Source organism: Corylus avellana, chromosome ca10 (genome assembly GCF_901000735.1).
Source record: "Corylus avellana chromosome ca10, CavTom2PMs-1.0".
Lineage (NCBI taxonomy): Eukaryota > Viridiplantae > Streptophyta > Magnoliopsida > Fagales > Betulaceae > Corylus > Corylus avellana.
The window spans coordinates 868,274-890,444 of NC_081550.1; the positions used below are offsets into that span (position 1 = coordinate 868,274).

The 22,171-nt window shown below is 36.3% G+C and overlaps 4 protein-coding genes, 1 long non-coding RNA gene and 1 other non-coding gene across 6 annotated transcripts; 4 read left to right on the top strand and 2 right to left on the bottom strand.

Moving 5' to 3' along the window:
• Positions 1-1,109: 1,109 nt before the first annotated feature.
• On the top strand, positions 1,110-3,182 carry LOC132163534 (peroxidase 15-like). The gene is made up of 4 exons (XM_059573852.1): positions 1,110-1,372; positions 1,471-1,662; positions 1,824-1,989; positions 2,586-3,182. The coding sequence occupies exons 1-4, from the start codon at positions 1,154-1,156 to the stop codon at positions 3,038-3,040; spliced, it is 1,032 nt and encodes a 343-aa protein (XP_059429835.1). The 5' UTR covers positions 1,110-1,153; the 3' UTR covers positions 3,041-3,182.
• Positions 3,183-4,327: 1,145 nt separating this feature from the next.
• Positions 4,328-8,335, bottom strand: LOC132163650 (E3 ubiquitin-protein ligase SINAT2-like). Its single transcript, XM_059574019.1, has 4 exons — positions 7,671-8,335; positions 6,350-6,682; positions 5,226-5,612; positions 4,328-4,839 (listed from the first exon to the last, which is right to left on the bottom strand). Exons 2-4 carry the CDS (start codon positions 6,572-6,574, stop codon positions 4,516-4,518), a joined length of 936 nt encoding a protein of 311 aa, XP_059430002.1. The 5' UTR covers positions 6,575-6,682; positions 7,671-8,335; the 3' UTR covers positions 4,328-4,515.
• A 1,895-nt stretch (positions 8,336-10,230) lies between these two features.
• Positions 10,231-10,303, top strand: TRNAA-AGC (transfer RNA alanine (anticodon AGC)). The gene has a single exon. It is a non-coding gene; the product is annotated as a tRNA-Ala (tRNA).
• A 243-nt stretch (positions 10,304-10,546) lies between these two features.
• On the top strand, positions 10,547-15,052 carry LOC132162897 (formate--tetrahydrofolate ligase). Its single transcript, XM_059573115.1, has 5 exons — positions 10,547-10,833; positions 11,106-11,255; positions 12,081-13,256; positions 14,031-14,177; positions 14,463-15,052. The coding sequence occupies exons 1-5, from the start codon at positions 10,672-10,674 to the stop codon at positions 14,736-14,738; spliced, it is 1,911 nt and encodes a 636-aa protein (XP_059429098.1). The 5' UTR covers positions 10,547-10,671; the 3' UTR covers positions 14,739-15,052.
• Positions 15,053-17,095: 2,043 nt separating this feature from the next.
• Positions 17,096-17,743, top strand: LOC132162901 (uncharacterized). The gene is made up of 2 exons (XR_009438271.1): positions 17,096-17,596; positions 17,683-17,743. It is a non-coding gene; the product is annotated as an uncharacterized LOC132162901 (long non-coding RNA).
• Positions 17,744-18,848: 1,105 nt separating this feature from the next.
• On the bottom strand, positions 18,849-20,162 carry LOC132162900 (peroxidase 15-like). The gene is made up of 4 exons (XM_059573117.1): positions 19,950-20,162; positions 19,640-19,831; positions 19,379-19,544; positions 18,849-19,296 (listed from the first exon to the last, which is right to left on the bottom strand). The coding sequence occupies exons 1-4, from the start codon at positions 20,157-20,159 to the stop codon at positions 18,884-18,886; spliced, it is 981 nt and encodes a 326-aa protein (XP_059429100.1). The 5' UTR covers positions 20,160-20,162; the 3' UTR covers positions 18,849-18,883.
• Between the last annotated feature and the right edge of the window lie 2,009 nt (positions 20,163-22,171).

Sequence of the window (22,171 nt, forward strand, 5' to 3'; positions counted from 1 at the left end):
TAATACAGAAATTTGAATGGTTTAAAAGATAAGATTTCAACGTTCACATTTGGTTGAACAAATGTCTAGCCAAAATTTAACTAAAGAACACCTTTTTTTCTTTTTTTAATTTAGATATTGGCCTTCTTAAAGTACGTTCATCATTTTAGCTATCAATTTTTATTATTCTATTTAAAATATTATTTCTATATTTATTTTCTCTATTTCCAAAGAGGTAAGAGAGAATTAGATTAATTAATTAATTATTATTATTATTACAATGCTCAAAATTTGTTGAGCACCATAACGGTTTGTCAAATCTTTAGCTAAAGTGGCTAGTCGAATGAGGAGTTTTATTTTTTTGACATTTTTTACTACATATGTTAGTATTCTTACAGCATTTACATTGAGCTCAACAAAATAGTCTTTTGTAACTAAACACACACCCCATCCAGCTAACTACAATGGCCAAACCACTGTTGAGCAGCTACGGTTGATAACATATAATATAAAATTTGTTCTGTCATATCTCGCAATAAAAAATAGATTTATATTCTCTCCTCCAATTGTTATTGAATGACACTTGAACTTTAATAATAAAGAAAAAATTATTTAAATGGAATAGTAAAATGCTGAGCTAGATGTCGGTGTTTTGAAAAAGTAGATAGCTAAAACTGTGATTTTTTAGCTAAAATTTAGCTAAATATTTACTGAGCAAAATGTAAGTGTTCTGATGGGCATGTCTGTTACAAACATGTTAATTGACATGTTCCTTTCTGTGTTGTTGGGACAGTCTAATAACATTGAATCAGAGCCTATTTGAAATTGCGTTTGAAAAATAGAGCTTTTAAATCAAAAAGAGTTTTTGGATAAAAGCTAAAAGTGCGTTTTGATAATTTTTAAGATTTTTCTTCCCTTAAAAGCGCTTTTAATTTTTTTACCAAACGAATACTTTTTTCTTCAAACGAACTTTTTTAGTGTTAAAAGCACTTTTAAGTCCCTCAAACGCAATCTTAATCAAGCCCTCAGTCCAAACGTGTTAATTAGTATACTTCTTTTCTTTTATTTTATTTTTTGGGGTTAAGGAACGAACATGCTTGTCACTTTATAAATAAAGGACCACAATTTGCTGTATCAAACACTCATCCAAGTCATTCTTGTTTATAGAGAAAAGATGTCTTCATCTTCTTACTGCAGCACTGTGATAGGTCTGTTGTTGGCATTTTTGCTTGGAGGATCATTATGCAATGCCCAGCTGAGTCCAACATTTTACAACGAAACATGTTCAAACGTGTCGAGCATCGTACGTGGAGTCATTGAGACGGCGTTGCTCACCGATTCACGGATTGGCGCCAGCCTTATCAGGCTTCATTTCCATGACTGCTTTGTCGATGTATTTTCTGCTCCATTTTCTTACCAACCAAACATATCTCTTATTGGGAATCAACTAATTATATGAACATGTTTGTTTAACTAACTTTGTTGTTGTAGGGTTGTGATGGATCGGTTTTGTTGAACAACAGCGACACCATAGAAAGCGAGAAAGAGGCTGCCCCAAACAATAACTCACTGAGGGGTTTCGGTGTTGTCGATGACATAAAAACTGCGTTGGAAAGCGCTTGTCCCGGCATTGTTTCCTGCGCCGACATCCTCGCCATTGCAGCTGAAGAATCAGTTTCACTGGTACCATCCTCGCCAATAATAAAATATGACTTATTTTAAAGTTAGATGAGATGAAGAGAATTTCAAGGAATCTCAATCCTTAGTATATGTTGTTTGCATCGAACAGACACAAATCTAATAATTAATATCCATATATATATATATATATATGCTCACTGCAGGCAGGAGGTCCGTCGTGGGATGTTTTACTTGGAAGAAGGGATGGCACAACAGCAAACCGAACTGGTGCTAATGTTTCCCTTCCAGCACCCTTCGAGGCCGTAGATATTCTAAAACAAAAGTTCTCCGACGTTGGCTTGAACACCACCGATCTGGTTGCTCTTTCCGGTAACTGTTGCTTAATTATTAACTCATACGTACGTACCCTCTTTAGTTTAAAATCCTGTCGTAGTACCGAATACGCTCTTAAAGAAGGATCGGAGTACTTAAATGTAGGATTCCAACTTGGAATCGAACTCTAATTTATTACTACGTTAAATCACCATTTGCCTATAAAATTATGATAAGAAAGATAAATTTATAGATTAATTAATATTTCTGAGATATGAAAAAAAAAAAATTGAAAAAATATGCACATACTAGTTTAAGGGATATTATAACAATTGAAAGTTATGAAAAATATTGCGAATTGTTTGATAATTAGAAGAAGTAAATGTATTTTTCCTTAAAATAATAGTTCACAAATAACGAAGACAATGGTATTGTGATAGAAATAAGAGTAATGTTATTTATCACATTTTATCTCATGCTGAATAGCTAATATGGCCATTTGAACCATACTTTAGATTTTCTTTTTTAGGAATGCCTGATCCAATATTTAGTTGAGACTACCATATTGACACTGTGTGATAAAAATACAATTTTTAGCATTACTATGAAAATAGTACCCGTTTTGATAAAGAATTGAAATGCACAATTTTTAGGTGCTCACACATTTGGACGTGCTCAGTGTCTGACTTTTAGTGCTCGACTATACAATTTTACTGGCGTTGGTGATTCCGATCCAACCTTGAACTCGACCTACTTAGCAACTCTCCAAGGGATATGCCCGCAAAACGGAACTGGGATTGAGCTGACCAATCTCGACCTGAACACGCCGGATACTTTTGACAATATCTACTTCTCTAATCTTCAAACCAACGAGGGTCTTTTGCAGAGTGATCAGGAGTTGTTCTCAACCAACGGGTCGGATACTATTGACATTGTCAACAACTTTAGTGCTAACCAGACTACCTTCTTTGCCAACTTTGTGGTCTCAATGATCAAAATGGGAAATATCAGCGTGTTAACGGGAACAGAAGGAGAAATTAGACAGAACTGTGCCTTAGTTAATGCAGCCACTTATGGATCAGATGGTCTTTTGCATAGCTCAATTTAAATATTGAGAGATATATAAGGCTGAGTACAAATAAGCTAAATGCAAGTTAATCTATGGTAATTGGTAATGATATTCATATATGTATAAGTGTCAGCATTTATATATACTAATATACACCTTTTGCTGCACATTTGGTACTTTTGATTTGAGTGTATTGAGACTTGAAATTTTGAGTGTTTTCATAGGATTCGGCTTATATGCTGTTATTTCAATAACAACATGTATGTTGTAGTTTAATCAATGTTCAAGATTGAATCTCTCAAAATTTCTCTTCATTTTCTCTCTTGTATTAAAAACTTCTAAAATTAAGTCAACTTTGAAATTTAATTTTGACCATTGATTAAACTATAGCATACATGCTGTTATTAAAATAACAGCATGTAAGCCATATCCGTTTTCATATATCCACCTTTTGTACTCTATGTGAATTTCGTTAATGCCGAACCATATAAGTTTTTTGTGTTCTCTACGTGTGCTTGTTATATTTTTCTTCTATTTCTCAACTTGTTTATCATTCAAAATCTTAGTTTGTTACTATGTACCACCCAATTTACAATTTTCAATTATTAAATTAATTATCATCTCTTCACTATGATCACATAGGAAGATGCTTCAGTGGGCTTCCATGAGAAAGAAAAAGAGAAAGAGAAAGAAAACACAGTTTGAATTGGCATTAGTACTTTGCCATTAGGGGAAGAAAGCTCTTGAAACAAAAGCTATTGCACATGCGTCAGCAGCCAGCAGGCATGGCATCTGGAAGGGAAGGGAGGATCTTGGCCTTGGCCCCTCCCCTCTTAACTAAAAACTTCAATAAAATATTGTTACATATATATTATATTTGGGCCAAAAATATTATGTTTGATTCCTATTCTCTTGACTCCTGTGCTCTCGAACGCAGTAACACCAGAACATCTTGCAGAGCTCAGCACCCATACAACCGAAAAACACAAAAAAAAACTCTTGAAAAATATTACACAAAAGAAAGAGAAGTTTCAATGCTATTGTGAGGCTTGAGACTGCAGAGTTATTGTCTTCATACTTTGGCCTCCCTCGATAAGAATTCCTGGTCAGGCCATTATAAGAGACCTAGACATCTAGGGGGAAGTGGTAATTGATGAACGTTCAAGCATTTTGGCATCTGATCTGAATAATAGATATGACATGTCTTATTCATCATTGTGGAAGCTGTAGTATCACCTAATCATTAGAGAGCATGTCAATCCTCCATATGCCTAATTCCTCACATTGCATGAACATGGTGAGTAGGTCTTGGTTAAGCATGTCAGGTAAATTTGAAAGACCATCAAACATTAAAGTCATCAAACAAGGAAAGATGCCTTGCCTTCCTACATTGTAAATTAATTGATAACAATTTAACAAGAAACACAGAATCTACCCATTTACAGTGTAATAAACGAATTTATCTACCAGCTTATTTTCCAACTTCAGCCTTTTAAAGTTGTTTCTATAATATCTCATTGCTCTTTCCATATACGGCCAGTGACTTTCAGCTTCAACTCCTGCCTACTATTGCTTCCAGAAAAGAAGAGTGCCAGATTTCTCTGAATAATTAATCCATCTTGACTATCCCTTACCTTTTTGTGGCTATCGCGGATACTCCTTGGTATGCCTTGCCATGTAAGTTTCCTGCCATTTCCACCAACTTCCAGACTGTAACTAAATTGCTTGGCCTCATCTTCATCACCCATGAATCGCAGGAAGGCCATGTAAACAGGTGCCGTTTCAAGATGGAAAGCCTCAAAGTGCAAGCAGAACTGACGGCCGAAGCAATTGAAGACCTGCACCAGATAAAAGAATTGCAAGGTGGCTTCAAATCTTTGGTGTAATTCAAATAAAATTGAATGCAACAGAACCAGGTTGCATTAAACTACCATTAGGATATTGGAGATAATGGGGAAAAGAATAAGAAAATGCTAAATATGGCTCCCTTTTTCAGATTTTCTTTAAGCATAAGCCAATTTCTACCCATTCTTTCCGAGAGCCAAATAAAAGACAGAAAATAACACTTTGTTGACATATTAAGATATGTATATTCAAAAAAAAAAAAAAAAAAAGAAAGGGAAAAAAAAAAACAAGAGTAAACATACTTCTACAGGAAATCCAGCTGACATGCTTCATATATCAAACTAAAGGGCAATTGCTTTAAAGATATAACAGCTCTTACAGTTAACATCCATATAGCATTTCCAACTTCTTCAGGATTGGATTTCACATATCTGTGGCTGAAAGTACATCCATCTTGCATATCAACCTTGTGATCCTTCTTGAGATGCATGACAAGGAGTGGGATATCACCAGTGACAGAGCATTCAGCCCCAGCATAAGGGCAGTTGTATGGACGATATTTACAGTGTTTCTCATGTTTGAGCTTGCTGTAATATGGGAATATATCGTGACAACCCAATATTTGGTACTTGCAAGGGAGCTCTATTGACTCTGCCACTTTCTCTAAAGCCAAGCACCTTATATTTCCAAGCTCATGGCGGCATGTGGGGCAACAGTTGTGCATTCTAGCCTTGCAGTTTGAACATAGAGTGTGGCCATTTGGACACTAAGACATAAAATAAAGTAAGTTACAATGATGATATGATTTTTTTTCTCCATAAAACAGTTTAATAGAAAATATCTGCAAGTAATGCAGTGATTCAACAGACAGCTAAAAATGCTTAAAATAATCAAGCAGTTTATGGCTCTGTTCAATTGCAAAATAAGACAGGAAAAGGGATCAATGATGAAGCCATGAAGGCTGATGTGTTTAAAATTATCATGACAAAGATACTTGTCTTTACAAGTAAAATAGTGGTCAATATGAGATTTATAAAGACTTCTGGGAAAAGGCAGTACTCGAGATCAGGGACAGAAACATGAGTTTTAGTGTTGAGGAAGCAAAAAAAAAAAAAAAAAGTAAAAAATTGGAGGGGGGGAATTAATTTTTGAGGGTTTACTTCATAAAAATATATATTTTTCACCCTGCTTTCAGCCACCCTCTCCTTGACTAAATACTTAATTTCATTCTTGAATTTTTCTGAAGTGATTGAAGATAACTTTTTGTGATTTTGTACCACAATTTCTGGTTGTTCTGAAAGTGAATGCTTCATAAATTACAATCAAAACATTTTGTATGAGAGCATGTAAAATTGCAACCACTGAATTCTGTTTATAAGCAATAATACCCATGACTATAAATTGAGAATTTCCTATTAGACAGAGGAAGTACTAAGGTGTGTAAAGAAAATGTAATTCTCCAGAATTATTCAGGTTCTAAATTCAGAACCTATGAGAGTATACCTGGTATATTGGAGGGTTCATTAAATTCATGCAAACAGGACACTCAAGTAGCTCATACACATCATTATTTGATGACCTTCCAGGATTTCCACCTAAACCAGGGGCAGCTTTTTTGTAAGCAGAACTCCTTAAATCTGCACTGGAACTTGCCGGATCTGAATCCGAGGATGCAATGCAAGACTCAGTCACTTCATGGCAGAAGCCTCCTCCATGGCCAGCAGACATGTTTTCTTCCCTCAATTATCAATGATGGTATGTTCCTCTCCTCAAAATCAGATTGATATCAAAACCGACTATCTAGCATCACCATTTGTTATACAAAGGCGAATTTACCTAGTCATACAGAGCACCATGAGATGTTCAGTTACTGCTGCAGGTTATATATTAAACAAAAATTGTTTTGCGTCACGTAAAATGAAAGCTTGAATTCAGTTAACAAAGGCAGGAAATTGAGAAATCCATCATAAATTTTTAGGAATGTAAGCATTGAATCCTTGTTAGAAAAGTGGAGACCAATTTTACAAGGGATCATCTAAAGGAATTTGATAGAGACCAATGTAACTAGTGAAGCAAATAAGTACTATTAATCTGGAAATCTACACATATCAGAACTTAACGAAAGCCTATGAAGCTGCAAACAAGCCTATTAGAATTATTATCACAGGCAAGGGAAACTGGTCAACAGATAGTTTGTGCTTACAATTACAGAAAGGGGTAGGCATAAAAGTGGCACAAACAGCACCTACTTCTGTCGAAACAACCATTAAACGGGCTAAAAAATTGGAAGTGTTATCTCCTTTTATCCTCTTAACAACTGGAGAAAATTCTATGGAAGAAAAAATCTAAAGATTTCTTTGCTAAAATTTTGCCGGTGGTATTGTACAATATGGAAGACAATAAACGAAACTACAATCACAAGCCAAATTTTGACCATCTAGAGAAGAAAAAAAAAAGAAAAGAGAAAAAAAGGAAAAAAAACGAGTCCATTTCGTTGATCAGTCAACATCACAGATAAAGGATTTATATTTTGGTTATAATGCTGCCTGCGCGTGGGCGGAGTCTTTGTGTTTGTATTGAGAAAATAGTTTATCACGGGTACAGGTCTTACAATATGAACAACTTAATAGAAACCTATTTCTATACAATTTTTGGAAGCATAATTCACTACAACTATTCTTCTTGATTATTATCTGATCGGATAGCAAGAGCTGCTGCTTGATCTTGATAGCAGGCTAGCAGCAGCTTTGACGTTATCTTGGAAGACAAGATGTTTGATACAATAACTGAGAGAAAATAAAGAACAGAGAGAACAAAAACTAACCAATAACTGCAGCACCCCGATGAGAATTAGAGCCCATGAACCTGATCAACTGCCAAGAAGTCGCAAAGAAGGGAACAAACAGTGCAAAATGACCAAAAACTGTGATACCCAGATCAGATTCTGAGCCCAAATGCCTGAATATTCAATCCACTTGAGCATTCAATAATCGTATCATAGTTGGATCCCAAGGGAAAGTAGACAAGGTGATTGGCGAGGTGGAGCAACGTTCGTGAAAGCTGGCTCCGGGAATTACGTGTCTAGCCTGATTTGGACGCCAACAAAATCAAACCAGAGTCAAAAAGACTAGATTTGGATTGCCTCCACGCACATTGGGCACCTAGCGATTGGTACAACACAGATACACACATAAATATATATGGGTCTGCGTTGCATTTTGGACAATATTTTAGTGTGTTCGACTGTTCTCCTTGTTGGTTTTCCTACATTTGTATAAAGAAATACGCTAATGGGGTTGTGTTATCTTCCTTAACAGTGACTCACTGTCGGCTTTTGCTGATGTTTCTTGCTTTCTTTGCCATTAGAAAGGCGACATTTCCCGCACGCAACGTTCGAATATTTTTCAATTCAAGTTTTGGGCAATCAGGCCCTTGAAAGTTGTGGACATTAAAGCGCAATTGCTATCAGATGTGGTAGAGTCCATGGAAGTCTAGCACGGTGGTTGGAGCTGATTGGTCGAATCCTAGAAGAAGTCAAGGGATTCAGAAGAGGCATTTGATCATGAGACCAGCGGACCAAACACCTATCCAGGTCTTCCGGAGCTTACATAAGCTTTTGAGCCACTGTGATTAAAAGTTGATAAATGTCACGTTGCAATCTACAGCAGAATCCTAGGCAAGAAAATTGTTCAAAAGTGGGGATTTTGCACTTGTGTGGAAAATATACAAAGCAAAAAGTTTTGTGACAGCCTTAAATAACATATGTCAGAATTTGGCATGTTAAGGTAGATGCGTTAAACCCGTCTAATTATTGGATTTGGCTATAATTGACATATGTAGTCGTAAACACATATATTTCAACACGATTTAAATTTGACATATGAATACGAATTAATACCCCTATTTAATAGTCTTCTAAAAAGTAGTTAATCGGCTGAAAACATGCCTAATAAAGCGGAGGTGACTAGTTCGAATCCCTTTCTCTTTTGTGCGGACATTTAAAAAAAAAAAAAAAAAAAAAAACTCCTATTTAATAGATATGTCCATTGAGAAAAAAACTTGGTCCACGTACAAGTTGATTGCAGGTAAGAGTGGGGCACAAATGATAGACATTTTTTTTTTTGGTTATCCAACCAATAATTACGCATGTCATGCTGTTTACATCAAAGTAATGAGTTTAAGGGAATCCAAAATTAACTAACATCTAACTAATTCTTAACGTTTTCCCTTTTATCAATGAGTATTATTGTATTCAACATAGAAACATGCATGGGGACAATAATAGGTGGTGAAGTGAGAAACATCATAAGCTCAAATCTCATAGTTGCCAAAGAAAGGGCTTATGGTTGTTGAACATCTTTCAACCACACCTTTAAATAACTATAAGATTTAAACTTGAGCAGAACCCTGAACATGAAGTATATAAAGTATAATATATAGGAAGTGTGATGCTAGAAATTATACTTTATCCTACTACGATCTTATTTTGTTGACTGGATAGTGTCAATCAATCTTTAGATTAGTTTTTATTAAAAAAAAATCAATGGCACGACCATTACTAAGGAGGAAGTTCAAGTTGCAATTCAAAACTTGATGAGCATTTCTCATTGTATATCTTAAGAGTTCAAAACTTTACTTGTCCAATGATGATAGCGGCACCAAACAATTCATATTGTAGGGGCCGCTGAACTTTTTTTTTTTTTTTCATCGTGTAATGAATTGGTACTTTTTTCTATTGTTTTTCTCCTTTTTCTAATCACTGGTATTTAAATATAATGAAGAATTGAGCTTAGAATTGTATCAAATTCTCCAATTAAAATTTTAAATTATAACAACCAATATTCTCAATATTTAATAACCAAAATATTCAAATTAAAAAACCACTTAGATTAAAAATTGAGCTTAGAGAAGGAGAAAAGAAAAAGAATTTTTTTTTTATTAAGGCTCCATGGGGGTGGCTTGGCCACCCCCAGTGGGTACTGGGGGTGGTTTCGGCCACCCCCAATTTTTTTATTTTATTTTATTTTATATTTTTTTAAAATACATTTTTTTAATTTTTTTTTTTAAAAATTAAATAGGTACCACGTGTCAACATCTGATTGGTCCACGTGTCAGTCTTAATGGTCAACTAACGGATTGACTAAGTTGATCATTTATCAAAACTTCAGGAGGGTCCTGTGATAAAAATGAAACCCTAGGGGTATTAGGTATTTAACCATTTTTTTATTATTATTTTTGGGGTGCCGTGTGAAACTTTGGGTTGGAAAAAAAATGAATTTTTAAAAATCTTTGAGGATGCCAACATGGCTCGGCCAAAACGAAAGTGAAAACCCTATTATAAATAAGGATTATAATCTTTGCATCCTCATCCTTGTCCAAATGAAGGGGATGTAGCTCAGATGGTAGAGCGCTCGCTTAGCATGCGAGAGGTACGGGGATCGATACCCCGCATCTCCATTATTTTTGTTTTTTGGGTCAACTTTCTTAAATTATTCAGAATCCACCGCCAATAACCTAAGATCACAGCTACGACAATCACAGCCCACCCCCATCAATCATCATCGTCCACCTTACATGGATACCCACAATACCGTCCTTTTACTCAATATCCAATGGTTATAGGTGGTCACAGCTATGCCTTCACATGTAGCATTGTCACCCTATCACTTGTCCCTTCTTCTCTGCTCTGCCCCACACGATAAAGTACACACAAATCAATGTTTCTCGGAATCTCTCTGCCTCACATGTTTCAGATCACGAAAAGAGAAAGCAAAACTAGAAAAGCCCACAAAAACATTTGAACCCAGAAAATTGAAATATTGAAAATGAGCTCATCAAAGGCAGCGAGGCAGCTGCAGGTGGCGTCGCCTGTCCCAGCAGACATAGACATTGCCCACTCGGTTGAGCCTCTCCACATATCTGAGATTGCCAAGGAGCTCAATTTGAGTCCCGACCACTATGATCTTTATGGGAAATACAAGGCCAAGGTGATTATCTACTCAAGCTCTGCTTCAATGCAATTGTTTTTTTTTTTTTTTGTCTTTTATTATAAAGTTTCTATTTTTTATTTCTTTGGTTGAGAACAAGAACATTGGTTTGATTGACCTGGGTTTGTTTTGTTTTGTTTTGTTTTTGCTTGAATTTTCTTTTCTTTTCAATCGAGAAGGCAATGATAGACCAAGCGGATGGAAGATTGGCTCAGTTTTTGTTTTATGTAAGGTGTTGTGGATTGAATGTTTCTGGGTGTTTTACTGTGCAGGTTTTGTTATCTGTGATTGACGAGCTTGAAGGATCTACAGACGGATACTATGTGGTGGTTGGAGGGATTACTCCTACTCCTCTTGGAGAAGGCAAGTCTACTACTACTGTTGGGCTTTGTCAAGCATTGGGAGCTTTTCTTGATAAGAAGGTAATTGTTTTATTCATAAAAAAAGGTAATTGTTTTATTCATAAAAAATGGTAATTGTTTTAGTACTTACATTTTGATCATATCTATATGTTGACTTCAATCAGGTGAAGTCTTGAATTAGATTCCCCAATAAGCTTTAACCATCTTATATGGACTTCTATTTTGGAGAATGACACTATTGATCACTCCAAGTTGAGATTGTGCCTACTCAATGTTCGAGAAATTGCTCTCAAACATTAGAGAGGATAACACAAATATGAGGGTTAACTTCGTTTATCCCCTCTAACTACCATCCTTTTTGCAATACAAATACTCTCCATAAAATAAAAAATATAGAAAAAAAGGTGTCATTTTTTATCTTATTGAGTGTATTTTGGGTTGCAGAAGGGGACATTGCAACTCCATTGCAGCCTCATTGGTACATTGTGAGGGACATTGTAAAAATGATGGTGTAATTAAAGGGGTGCAAATGTAGTTTTCCCACAATATAAAGACCGTTTCCATAGAAGCTGTATTTCTTGTATGCTAAGAATAGAAGAAATGCAGGAGTTGGTGCAAATGAACCAAGCTAATATAATTTTATTGCTTTTTTATCTGAAGTTTTTATTCACACTTCATCTGAGAAGATTTGATTGTGTTAATTATGGTTCTGGTTATCAAACTTGAAAATTTTTGTTGACTGGTTCTTGTAATCAAACAAGAATTTTGAATTATATTAATGATTGCTTGGATGTATAAAATATTCACATCACATCTCACAATTTAGTTACTCTATACTGGGAGCATGTTAGACAATTTTCTGATCAGCTGTGTTTCTGATGTTAGGTTGTTACCTGCCTTCGTCAACCATCACAAGGACCTACTTTTGGAATCAAAGGGGGTGCGGCAGGTGGTGGTTACAGTCAAGTGATCCCAATGGATGAGTTCAATCTTCATCTAACAGGAGACATTCATGCAATTACAGCTGCAAACAATCTTCTAGCTGCTGCCATTGATACCCGGATTTTCCACGAGTCAACCCAATCAGACAAGGCTCTCTTAAACCGTTTATGCCCACCAAACAAAGAAGGAAAACGTTGCTTTGGTGACATCATGTTTAGGCGTCTGAAGAAGCTTGGTATCTCAAAGACCAGGCCTGAGGATCTTACACCACAAGAAGTTAAAAAATTTGCTAGACTTGACATTGACCCTGATTCGATCACATGGAGAAGAGTAATGGATGTTAATGACCGATTCTTGAGGAAGATTACTATTGGCCAGGGCTCAGAAGAAAAAGGGATGGTGAGAGAAACAGGATTTGATATCTCAGTTGCCAGTGAAATCATGGCAGTTTTGGCACTCACAACATCTCTAGCTGATATGAGAGAGAGGCTTGGGAAGATGGTAATTGGAAATAGCAAGGCTGGTGACCCTATAACTGCCGATGATCTTGGAGTTGGAGGTGCTTTGACTGTGCTAATGAAGGATGCTATTAACCCTACCTTAATGCAGACTCTTGAGGGAACCCCAGTTCTTGTTCACGCTGGTCCTTTTGCAAATATTGCTCATGGGAATTCTTCTATTGTGGCTGATAAGATTGCATTAAAGCTGGTGGGGCCTGGAGGGTTTGTGGTCACTGAAGCAGGTTTTGGTGCTGATATTGGAACTGAGAAGTTCATGAATATAAAATGCCGATATAGTGGTTTGACACCTCAGTGTGCTGTTATTGTGGCTACAATAAGGGCCTTGAAAATGCATGGTGGCGGGCCAGAAGTTGTTGCTGGGAAGTCTCTTGATCGTGCCTACTTAACTGAGAATGTGGCTCTTGTTGAAGCAGGTTGTGTGAATCTGGCCAGGCATATTTTGAACACAAAGGCTTATAGTGTGAATGTCGTTGTTGCTGTGAACAAGTTCTCTACTGATACTGAGGCAGAACTCAACGCAGTCAGAAATGCAGCTTTGGCTGCTGGGGCATATGATGCAGTAATTTGTACTCATCATGCACATGGTGGAAAAGGAGCGGTTAGTCACTGTGTTCCCTTAATTAGTCTTAAATAATCAAGAGACCATCACTCTCTACGCACCAAAACATAAAAATGGAAAAATATAAGAACATGTAAGAGAAACATTAATGCGTACGACAATAACTAGTATGTCCTCATCAATCTTGTTGTAGTCTGTTTTAGTCCCAAAAAGGTTGCCGAAAAATTTACAAGGACAAAAGATAAAAGAATTCTTTCCTTGAATAGAAAGAGGGGGGTCGGGGGTGATGTGGATGGGTCGAGAAGAAAAAGAAGCAGCAAAATAGAGGGAGAGAGTGAGCCGTAGGTTTTGATTTATAATGAGATATATGTTTGTGTTGTAGCACACTGGAAGAGTAGTGTTTGCATGACAAATTAATGGTCCATTGTAGCACACTGGAAGAGCAGTGTTTGCATGACAAATCAATGGTCCATTGCCATTGCTTCGTGATGCAACCATTAATTTAAAAAGAAAAAAAGGATGCTTTTTAGTGCATTTTGGGATCACTTCAATAAACACACTTCACTTCAGGTATCAGTAGCGTTTGATCTTGGAGCTCTGCGCTCTAAGCACACCTAGGTGCGCTTTTAACAACACTGGTATGTCATTGTTTGTTGTCTATTGCATCTGTTGAACCGAGAAGATGGAATTGCTGGCAGCAGTCAAATCCTGAATTTCTCTCCTCCCTGTGCCTATGTAGATGACAGTTCATATTTTTAAACTTGCAAGAGATGGGCTTTCTTAGTAATTGATAAACATTATCATGATTTTCAGGTTGACCTCGGGATCTCAGTTCAAAGAGCTTGTGAGAATGTCACACAACCATTAAGGTTCTTATATCCTTTGGATATTGGTATCAAAGAAAAAATAGAGGCAATAGCCAAGTCATATGGTGCCAGTGGTGTTGAATTCTCTGAGCAGGTAACTCCTGACTCCTTTATTATTGTTTTAGTTCACTTTCTAATTTCATGATCAATTTTTTCAAATCCTATCTTTTATAGGTTTTTGTCTCAAGTTGGACATAAATATTGAGATGTACGCTAAGGCTGACAATGGGATTTCTTTCTTTCTTTCTTCTTTTCTGTTGATTGAAATGTACTTACCAGCCGATTCTGTGACCTTTCTTTCTTTGTTTTGTTTTTTTTTTTTTCTTGATATCTAAAAAATTATAAGCTCATTGATTTGGCTCTCTCTTTGTGTAAATAGGCAGAGAAGCAGATTGAGATGTACAGCAGGCAAGGGTTTTCTGGTCTACCGATCTGCATGGCGAAAACACAGTATTCTTTTTCACACAATGCCTCTGAGAAGGGAGCCCCAAGTGGATTTATCTTGCCAATAAGGGATGTGAGGGCTAGCATTGGAGCTGGCTTTATTTATCCTTTAGTTGGGACAATGAGTACAATGCCAGGGCTCCCAACAAGGCCTTGCTTTTACGACATTGATCTTGACACAGCCACTGGAAAGGTTATTGGTCTCTCTTAAAGCTCAACAAACCTCTTCCCAATTATGTGTTGTACTTGCTTGTTTACGCAGCCCTTTCCAAAAGTTTATAGAATAATGTCACAGTTTCATGGGCTCCCTCCCCACACATCTTTTCTGAACTTTCTCTGCCAAACTTGCCTGTTTAGTCAGTGTTCTGTATGACTAAACAGTGCAACTTAAAGTCTCAAATAAAATTAAAAAAAAAGGTTTATTTTGCTCCTGATCTGGGTAAAATATGTCCTAAAGACCATTATTTAAATGGTATGTAATTTAACTTTCATTTATGAAATAAGAATCCTGTTTATTTTCCTTTCTTTCAAATATGGGTAAGATTTGTCCAAAGACCTTTGTTTGAGTAATTAATGTCTTAGGCTCCCTTTGGGGGGGGATGTCTTTATTTTCTACTATGTGTTTGAGTGGAATATATTCCACTTGTCTAATGCTCAACGAACTCCTGGCAACGACGTGGTATCCTCTAATGTTCCTTCATACTAAAATTTATAATTCAAGGTTCTGGATTTGGATTCTGTTTCTTCCTCGTTCCTAGTCAACTCCTATTTAGTTATCCATTCTAGCGAGCAAGAGTATCTCCAATAGACTCTAAAAGACCAAAATATTTAAATTTTGGCTATTAAGACCCCAAAACTCCATTCCCGTGCACTCTTCAAAATTTTTAAACCAACATAATGCTACGGTGACTCTTCACAAGTGAAGAACAGCCGTAGCATCTTCATTTCTTTTTTAACATTATCTCTCTCTCACTCCTCCACTCCAAAGCCTCCATCTGCAGCTCTTTCTCCCTCACGAAGGTGCTCTCTGTGAGTAAAACGAGCACACCACCGCTCCAAAGCCTCTCTTCATCTTGGTACTGTGTTTTTCTCTGTTTTCTGCTCATTTCTTGGTTGGTACTTTTGTGGGTATTTGTTTATTTGTATAATATCAGCTGACCCTGATAGTTTTGCACAACTCGTGACAATTAAAGAACAAAAGACAGAATGAGAGCAACAGCCGCACGCTGGTTGCTCTGTTTTCATTTTCGCATAAAGTTCTGTAAGAGAAAAAGACAAAACAAGCAAAAATAATATAATAACCCCAAAGGCTATACAAAGACTAAAATACCCTTAGTACATATATACTCTGACAGACCCGTATGTGCTTTCATGCTCATTTTGGTGGGAATGTTGTTTGATTGTTGAGATATTGGGCTATGGTTCGGTTTTCAGTGCAAAAGTTGGTGCCTTTGTAGAGTTTGGTGAATTGGGTTTTGGAGTGGGTTGTGGAATGAGTGGTTACCCAAACGGGGTTCTGGGTTGAGTGCGAGTTGAATGTGTATGTATGCTGAAGATGGTGTGCTTTGATTCTTTAATTTCAGCATTATCATTCTTCTTTGTGCTGTAGGTAGTAATTTGATGACTGATGGTTTGAAATAGATGGTTTAACTAGCTTCAGCAATTTGGTTTGTTTTATATTTGGATTTAGCAGTGTTGTGTCAGTTTAGTAGTTGGTTCTTGGCTTTTTGAATGGGTTTTATGTGTTTTCGAGTGCTGCTTGTTTTTTGGGTATGCCAGAATATTGCAGATAACTGTGAATCTTATGCTATATTGAGTGAACTTATACTTGTGCACTGGTTATTGGTTAAAGAGTTAATGGGTTTTGGTTCCTTTTGTTGTGATAGCCATGAGTAAGTCTTGCTGTAATGTGTTCTAAGTACTTTTTACGGAGTTACTTTCCAGCTTCTTTGTGCAAAATTGTGGAAGATGATGTTTGCAGGGTTGGGTAGTTGCAGCTGATGCTAAATAGAATTGGGGTTTGTTTTAAGATTTTGTTTTTTTTTTTTCATAGGTTGAGAATTAATGATAGAAAATCTCTATGGTGCAGTTGTTGTCATGTTGAAATAAGAGTTCTTTAGCTGGTCTTCTGTTGTTCTGAATGTTGCCATTAGAGTTTAGAGGTTTCTAGAACTAAGCTAAAGAACTCTAATCGAAAGGAATTGAACTTCCTGTTGATCTTGGAAGATATTTTGAAATGTTCTTGCTAGACGATCTCTAAGTGAGTTTTCTTGTTCACTGGAATTTTGCATTTCCACGCTTTGATTCGTATAATACAATAACAAATAATAATAACAGAAATTTACAATGTTTTAATTTTGCCCCATTGTTTATTTTTTCCATTTTTCTTTTTCCTAGTTTGGTTACCAAGGAAAGAAAATGTGCAAAAAATAAGATGAAATCACTCCTGCTACAACTGTGTATTGGCATTGAACCTACGATTGATGGAAATGTTGGATTTTCAACTATTTATTGTACAATCTTGTCGAACTCATTTGCTCGTCCTTGTGGTGCCCCCACTAGTAATTATCACAATTATGTTGGAATTTATCATATAATAGTAATGGTTTTCAACAAGTTATAATCTTTCTCATTCCTAATTACTCTATTGTTTGCATTTTAGTTAATGGATTCCCAAATGCAAGAAGACTCTTTCTTCACAAATCTCTTATATGAGGAGTGTTGCCTTGATAATGAATTGATGGGATCTCCAAATCTAATAAGTCAAATGTCTCCGTCTCAAGTTGAAATAGAGTCTAGTGCTAAGAAATCATGGCGTAGCAACTTCACAATAAAAGAAGATAATCTCCTTGTATTAGCGTGGCTAAATACTAGTTTAGATCCGGTGAAAGGAAATGAGCAGGAACACAAGACATATTGGTGGAGAATTTGGGAGTATTTCCAAGAGAATAAGACATTCGTTTCTGAATGTACTGAGGTATCTCTAACGCATCGATGGTCAGCAATTCGTACAAGTACAAAAAAGTTTCTGAGCTAACGCATGAAAGTGGATTGAATGAGCAAGTCAAGGTATACATTTTATTGAATTTGTGTCAATGCATCAATCCACCAATGGTGATAGGTGTCTAATTATTTTCTATTTCTTAATTTTGCAGATTATTAAGGCGAAACTTATGTTTCAAGAATTTGAGAAAACTTTATTTCAGTTTGAACATTGTTGGATCGTGTTGAGGTGCCAACCTCTATGGATTAATGGCAAGAAAAAATCATGAAAAAGAATATTTGCAATGACATTTTCTCATACTCTAGATCTGATAACTTTAGAGGAAGATAATAGCTCCACGAATCACTTTGTAGATTTGGAGATACCACTAGGCAAGGTCGGAAATGAGCTATTGAATAAACCAATGTGTGAAAATAGTGAGAGGAAAATGGAACTTATTGAAGAAACATCTATTCAAGAGCAAAAAAGACTTTGTAGTTTGCATGAGCATGAGCTAGAGAGACTTCGATTTAAACAAGAAAAGCTTCAAGTGGAACAAGTGAGAGAAGAGGACAAAATTATGCTTATGGATACAAGTGGTTTATCTGACGTCCAAAAAGAATATATTCATCAGCGCCAAATGGAAATCCTTGAAAATCGATTGAGGAAATAGTAATATTGTTTAACTAAACATGTTACTATATATTTAGATAGTTTGGCTTTCATCTTTTTGTAAAACAATTATCAAATGTCATTCTATTTCTTGCTTTGTTATTAGTTTTGAACAATTTTAAGCAATGGTATGATGTTTAGTTATCAGTTGCGCTAGCAACCCTTTGATTGCTTTGAAATTTTTATATAACAAGTCATGTAGTTGGTGATTGAAATTTTGTATAAAAACCTTTTCTAGCAATCTGCTTGGAAAAGAATAATAACAATGAAAATGAATTCTCTCTCTCTCTCTCTCTCTCTCTCTCTCTCTTTTTATTTTTTATTTTCCAAAAAATTCCAAGATGAGAATTTCTAACTTTACTATTTCCAACATATTTTTTATTTTTTTTGGAACAGACAGCTTTGTTTAGCCATTCATCTCATCTCTCAAGGGAATTAATTTGAACCGGGTCTTTTGGCACATTTTTCCTTTATTTTCATCAGAAAAGATAAAAACAAGATACATATGTTGTACCCACATATCATAACAAATACACAATTGTATCTACTTCTCTCGACTTACCAATATAGAACACCACGACAAAACAAAAACTTCTACCAACAAAAGACCATTACCTCCTTGCGGATTCATATATATATATATATATCATTTGGTAATATCCTAATTAAAAAGTTCATAGCTAGTTTCAAATTATACTTGATCAGTTGACCCTTTTGCAATCTGACCTAATCTCCCCATTGCTTCCTGTGAGAGGGCTTATATTTCCCATTTTTATCATTGATTGGCCAAAGCTGTCAAAGAATTCACTTTGACAATTAGCAAAACGGTTTACAATATCAATTGTGTCAGCCCCAGTTGTTGAAAACAACTCTTGATCACTTTGGAGAAGCCCTTTGTTGTTTTGCAGGTTTGTGAAGTAGTTATTATCAAAGTCATTCGCCGTTGCCTGATCAAGGTCAGCTAATGTATTTGCATCCCCGCCTTGAGGACATGTTTGGCGAAGCGTTTCCAAGTACGTTGCGTCTGTGGTAGGATCCGGGTTTCCTGTGCTTTGGAAGTCATAAAGGCGGCCGCTGAAGGACACGCATCGTGCCCGTCCAAATGTATGTGCACCTATAAAACACGGCACGTTAGTCAATATAAAATAAAAATGATAAATAAGTGTGAACAATAACATTGCTTATAATATTCTTACCCGATAAAGCAACTACGTCAGTAGTATCAAGTCCCATGTTACTAAATTTGGATGTAATATTGGCGAGGCCTTCCGAAGGGCTTGGAAGATTACTATTAGCACCTGCTCGGTTTGCAGTCCTGCTATCTCTTCTTCCCAGTTGAACTTCCCACGTCTGGCCTCCTGCCTGCAACAATTACTATGTTAGTCACTGGTTGTAATGATTCAGGAAAAACGCAAGCCGCGTCCACGCTATATATCTTTTTGAAGCAGTGGAATTACCAAAGAAACCGATATCTGAGAAGCAATGGCTAAGATATCTGCGCATGAAACAACTCCTGGGCAGACATTCTCTACCGCAGTTTTGATGTCATCAACCACCGGAAATCCGTCTAATGAGCCGCTATTTGGAGTTGCATCTTTCTCGCTATCTATGCCATCAGCGTTGTCTAGCAAAACTGAGCCATCACAGCCCTTCACGTACCCAATACAGTTAAATATTCGTTAGTAAGCTGCCAAGAAAAATCAAGAAAAAGAAGATGAAAGAAACTATCAGGGGAGCTTTAACGTGCAATTAAAGAGATGAACTCACGTCAACAAAGCAATCGTGGAAATGAAGGCGGATGAGTTTGGCGCCAATTCGGACGTCATTTTGTGCAGCCTGCTCAATCACCCCACCTACAACGGCTAACACGTTGGGGCATGTGCTATCATAAAATGTGGCACTCAGTTGAGCGTTGGACCTCGAAAACAACGAAAATATGGCAAACATAATTGACAGTTTAAGTGAAAAGGAAGACATAGTTGTTGTGTTTTTTTCCTTCTGCTAAAGAGATGATATATAAAGGAAAGAAGGAAAGCTATGGATTGGAATGTTGGATGAAGAGATTGATTATTCCACACTTTATGCTGCTCTTACGCGGGGGATGCACCCTTTATTTATATAGGGAAGAGTGACCACCAGGCCAGCAGGTGAATGGGTGGCAGCTATATCTAACCATGAGAGCTAAATTATGCGGCTGGCTAGAACGGTCAACCATAAATATAAATTATTTTCGTCATTTAGTAAGAAAAAGTATTAAAATATAAATAAATAAATTAATAAATTTTTTTTTTAGTTAGGTTTTTTACATAAATCGTGATTTAATAGCTATCACAACAGAAATTATAAAAAAAATCATGTTCAAAATGGACAGCAAGAAAGATTCAATGATTAAGAAATGCAACATGCAGCTAGTCAAACAAGCCTATATGATTATACCCGAAACACGTCATACGTGAAAGCAGGCGCGGAACTAAAATATTTAGTTTGAGTGAGCCAAATATTTTAAAAAACTTCTTGGAAGGATTTTTAATGATATTTAATTATTATTATTATTATTATTTTTTTGGACCACCCCTTGCCTTGGGGGCTGAAGTCTCCCCAAGCCTAGAGGTAGTTTCGCCCTTGCGTAAAAGTGTCCCATATCAATCCGGATATATCCCTATCCCTTCTTTTGATAGTTTCTACTTTCTACTGTTAATTGACAGTGGAGATTAAAGATCATCTTAGACTCAATCACATGGATAATCCAGCTTAACCACTAGGAAGACAAAAGAAAAAAAAAAAGTAGGAGACATATATATATATGAGATATATTATATATATATAAGCTGAGTTTTGGCTCAGAGAGAGCATAGAATTGTGACACGTGTCCATAACTTTTTTTTTTTTTTTTGTCTTAACTCTCTCTCCCATAAATCCATAGGTCTCTCTCTCTCTCCCTCTATCTCCACTTAAATGTCTTAAATCTCTCTCTCTCTCTCTCTCTCTCTCTCTCCCATAATTTATGTTTGAACCGATTTTTTGATTGTTTATTTGTAATGCATTGAATTGTTTTAATGAAGAAAACAAAAGGTTTTCAAATTTTCTATTTCACTCTCTTTATTTAATTTTCTTTTTATCTTCTCTTGCTTTATGTTTATATCTCAATATTACTTAAGATTGGAGAATCTCCTCCACCATTTCGAACACCTTTGCAACCATATCAGCCTCCTCTTCTTGAGAAGCCTACAAGATAAAATGTGACCACAATTAATGTGGTCACATGCATTGAACTACAACCAAAAAAATTTTTGGTTGCATTCCACCTATTCTTCCCCCTCCCCCTTTCCTCTTAAGTGTGGTTTCTTCCGTTGCTTGTTATACTTAAAAAAAGAAAAAAAGAAATGATCATGTCACTTTCTTGGGGAAGCCCATAAAATAAATTAAAGTCTAGTGGTAATTCAAAAGCGACCACAGTCCACAGATAGAGGAATCCTCCATTGGATCCATTTAGGTCCACAATACCACAAGATTACAAGAGAGCCATGCTTTAAGGATTGCGCCTTATCTCTACGATCCATTACCCATCGAGTCTCTCCATATAAGCCATTCGATTTCACCTAATTAATTAGGATAGCGAAGGCCTCAAGTTTGTCTTGTACTCCTACTTTTTCCTTTTGGTAATAAGCAATTTCTTACCCTCATCTTTGGACTTTGATGCCCCACAACACAAGAGCTTGCTATAATTAATATGCTTAATTATTGGGAAATTAATAAGTACATTATTTCTGAAATATATATATTACTACACTGGCCGGAGAGTGCATGACTTTTTTTTTTTTTTTAGCAAAAGGCGTACGCTGTATATTTATTGCATAGCTTGCAAAGCAGAGATGTCTGCTTGCAAAAATTCACTAATACATTCCGGTGGATTATACAACCACACCATGTTTACATTGTCCTTAATTGCTGTCCTAGCTAAGGCATGAGCCACCTTGTTCCCATCTCGA

What these genes read in the sequence shown, in the direction of transcription:
- LOC132162897 (XM_059573115.1), top strand. Translation starts at nt 10,672, where the DNA reads ATGAGCTCATCAAAGGCAGCGAGGCAGCTGCAGGTGGCGTCGCCTGTC. An exon ending in CACATGGTGGAAAAGGAGCG is followed by an intron (nt 13,257 to 14,030) that starts GTTAGTCACTGT and finishes CATGATTTTCAG; the next exon opens with GTTGACCTCGGGATCTCAGT. An exon ending in GTGTTGAATTCTCTGAGCAG is followed by an intron (nt 14,178 to 14,462) that starts GTAACTCCTGAC and finishes TTGTGTAAATAG; the next exon opens with GCAGAGAAGCAGATTGAGAT.
- LOC132163534 (XM_059573852.1), top strand. Translation starts at nt 1,154, where the DNA reads ATGTCTTCATCTTCTTACTGCAGCACTGTGATAGGTCTGTTGTTGGCA. An exon ending in TCCATGACTGCTTTGTCGAT is followed by an intron (nt 1,373 to 1,470) that starts GTATTTTCTGCT and finishes TTGTTGTTGTAG; the next exon opens with GGTTGTGATGGATCGGTTTT. An exon ending in CGATCTGGTTGCTCTTTCCG is followed by an intron (nt 1,990 to 2,585) that starts GTAACTGTTGCT and finishes CACAATTTTTAG; the next exon opens with GTGCTCACACATTTGGACGT.
- LOC132163650 (XM_059574019.1), bottom strand. Translation starts at nt 6,574, where the DNA reads ATGTCTGCTGGCCATGGAGGAGGCTTCTGCCATGAAGTGACTGAGTCT. An exon ending in TGAACCCTCCAATATACCAG is followed by an intron (nt 5,613 to 6,349) that starts GTATACTCTCAT and finishes TTTATGTCTTAG; the next exon opens with TGTCCAAATGGCCACACTCT. An exon ending in ATGCTATATGGATGTTAACT is followed by an intron (nt 4,840 to 5,225) that starts GTAAGAGCTGTT and finishes TATCTGGTGCAG; the next exon opens with GTCTTCAATTGCTTCGGCCG.
- LOC132162900 (XM_059573117.1), bottom strand. Translation starts at nt 20,159, where the DNA reads ATGTCTTCCTTTTCACTTAAACTGTCAATTATGTTTGCCATATTTTCG. An exon ending in TCCACGATTGCTTTGTTGAC is followed by an intron (nt 19,832 to 19,949) that starts GTGAGTTCATCT and finishes GGGTACGTGAAG; the next exon opens with GGCTGTGATGGCTCAGTTTT. An exon ending in TGACGTAGTTGCTTTATCGG is followed by an intron (nt 19,297 to 19,378) that starts GTAAGAATATTA and finishes CGTGTTTTATAG; the next exon opens with GTGCACATACATTTGGACGG.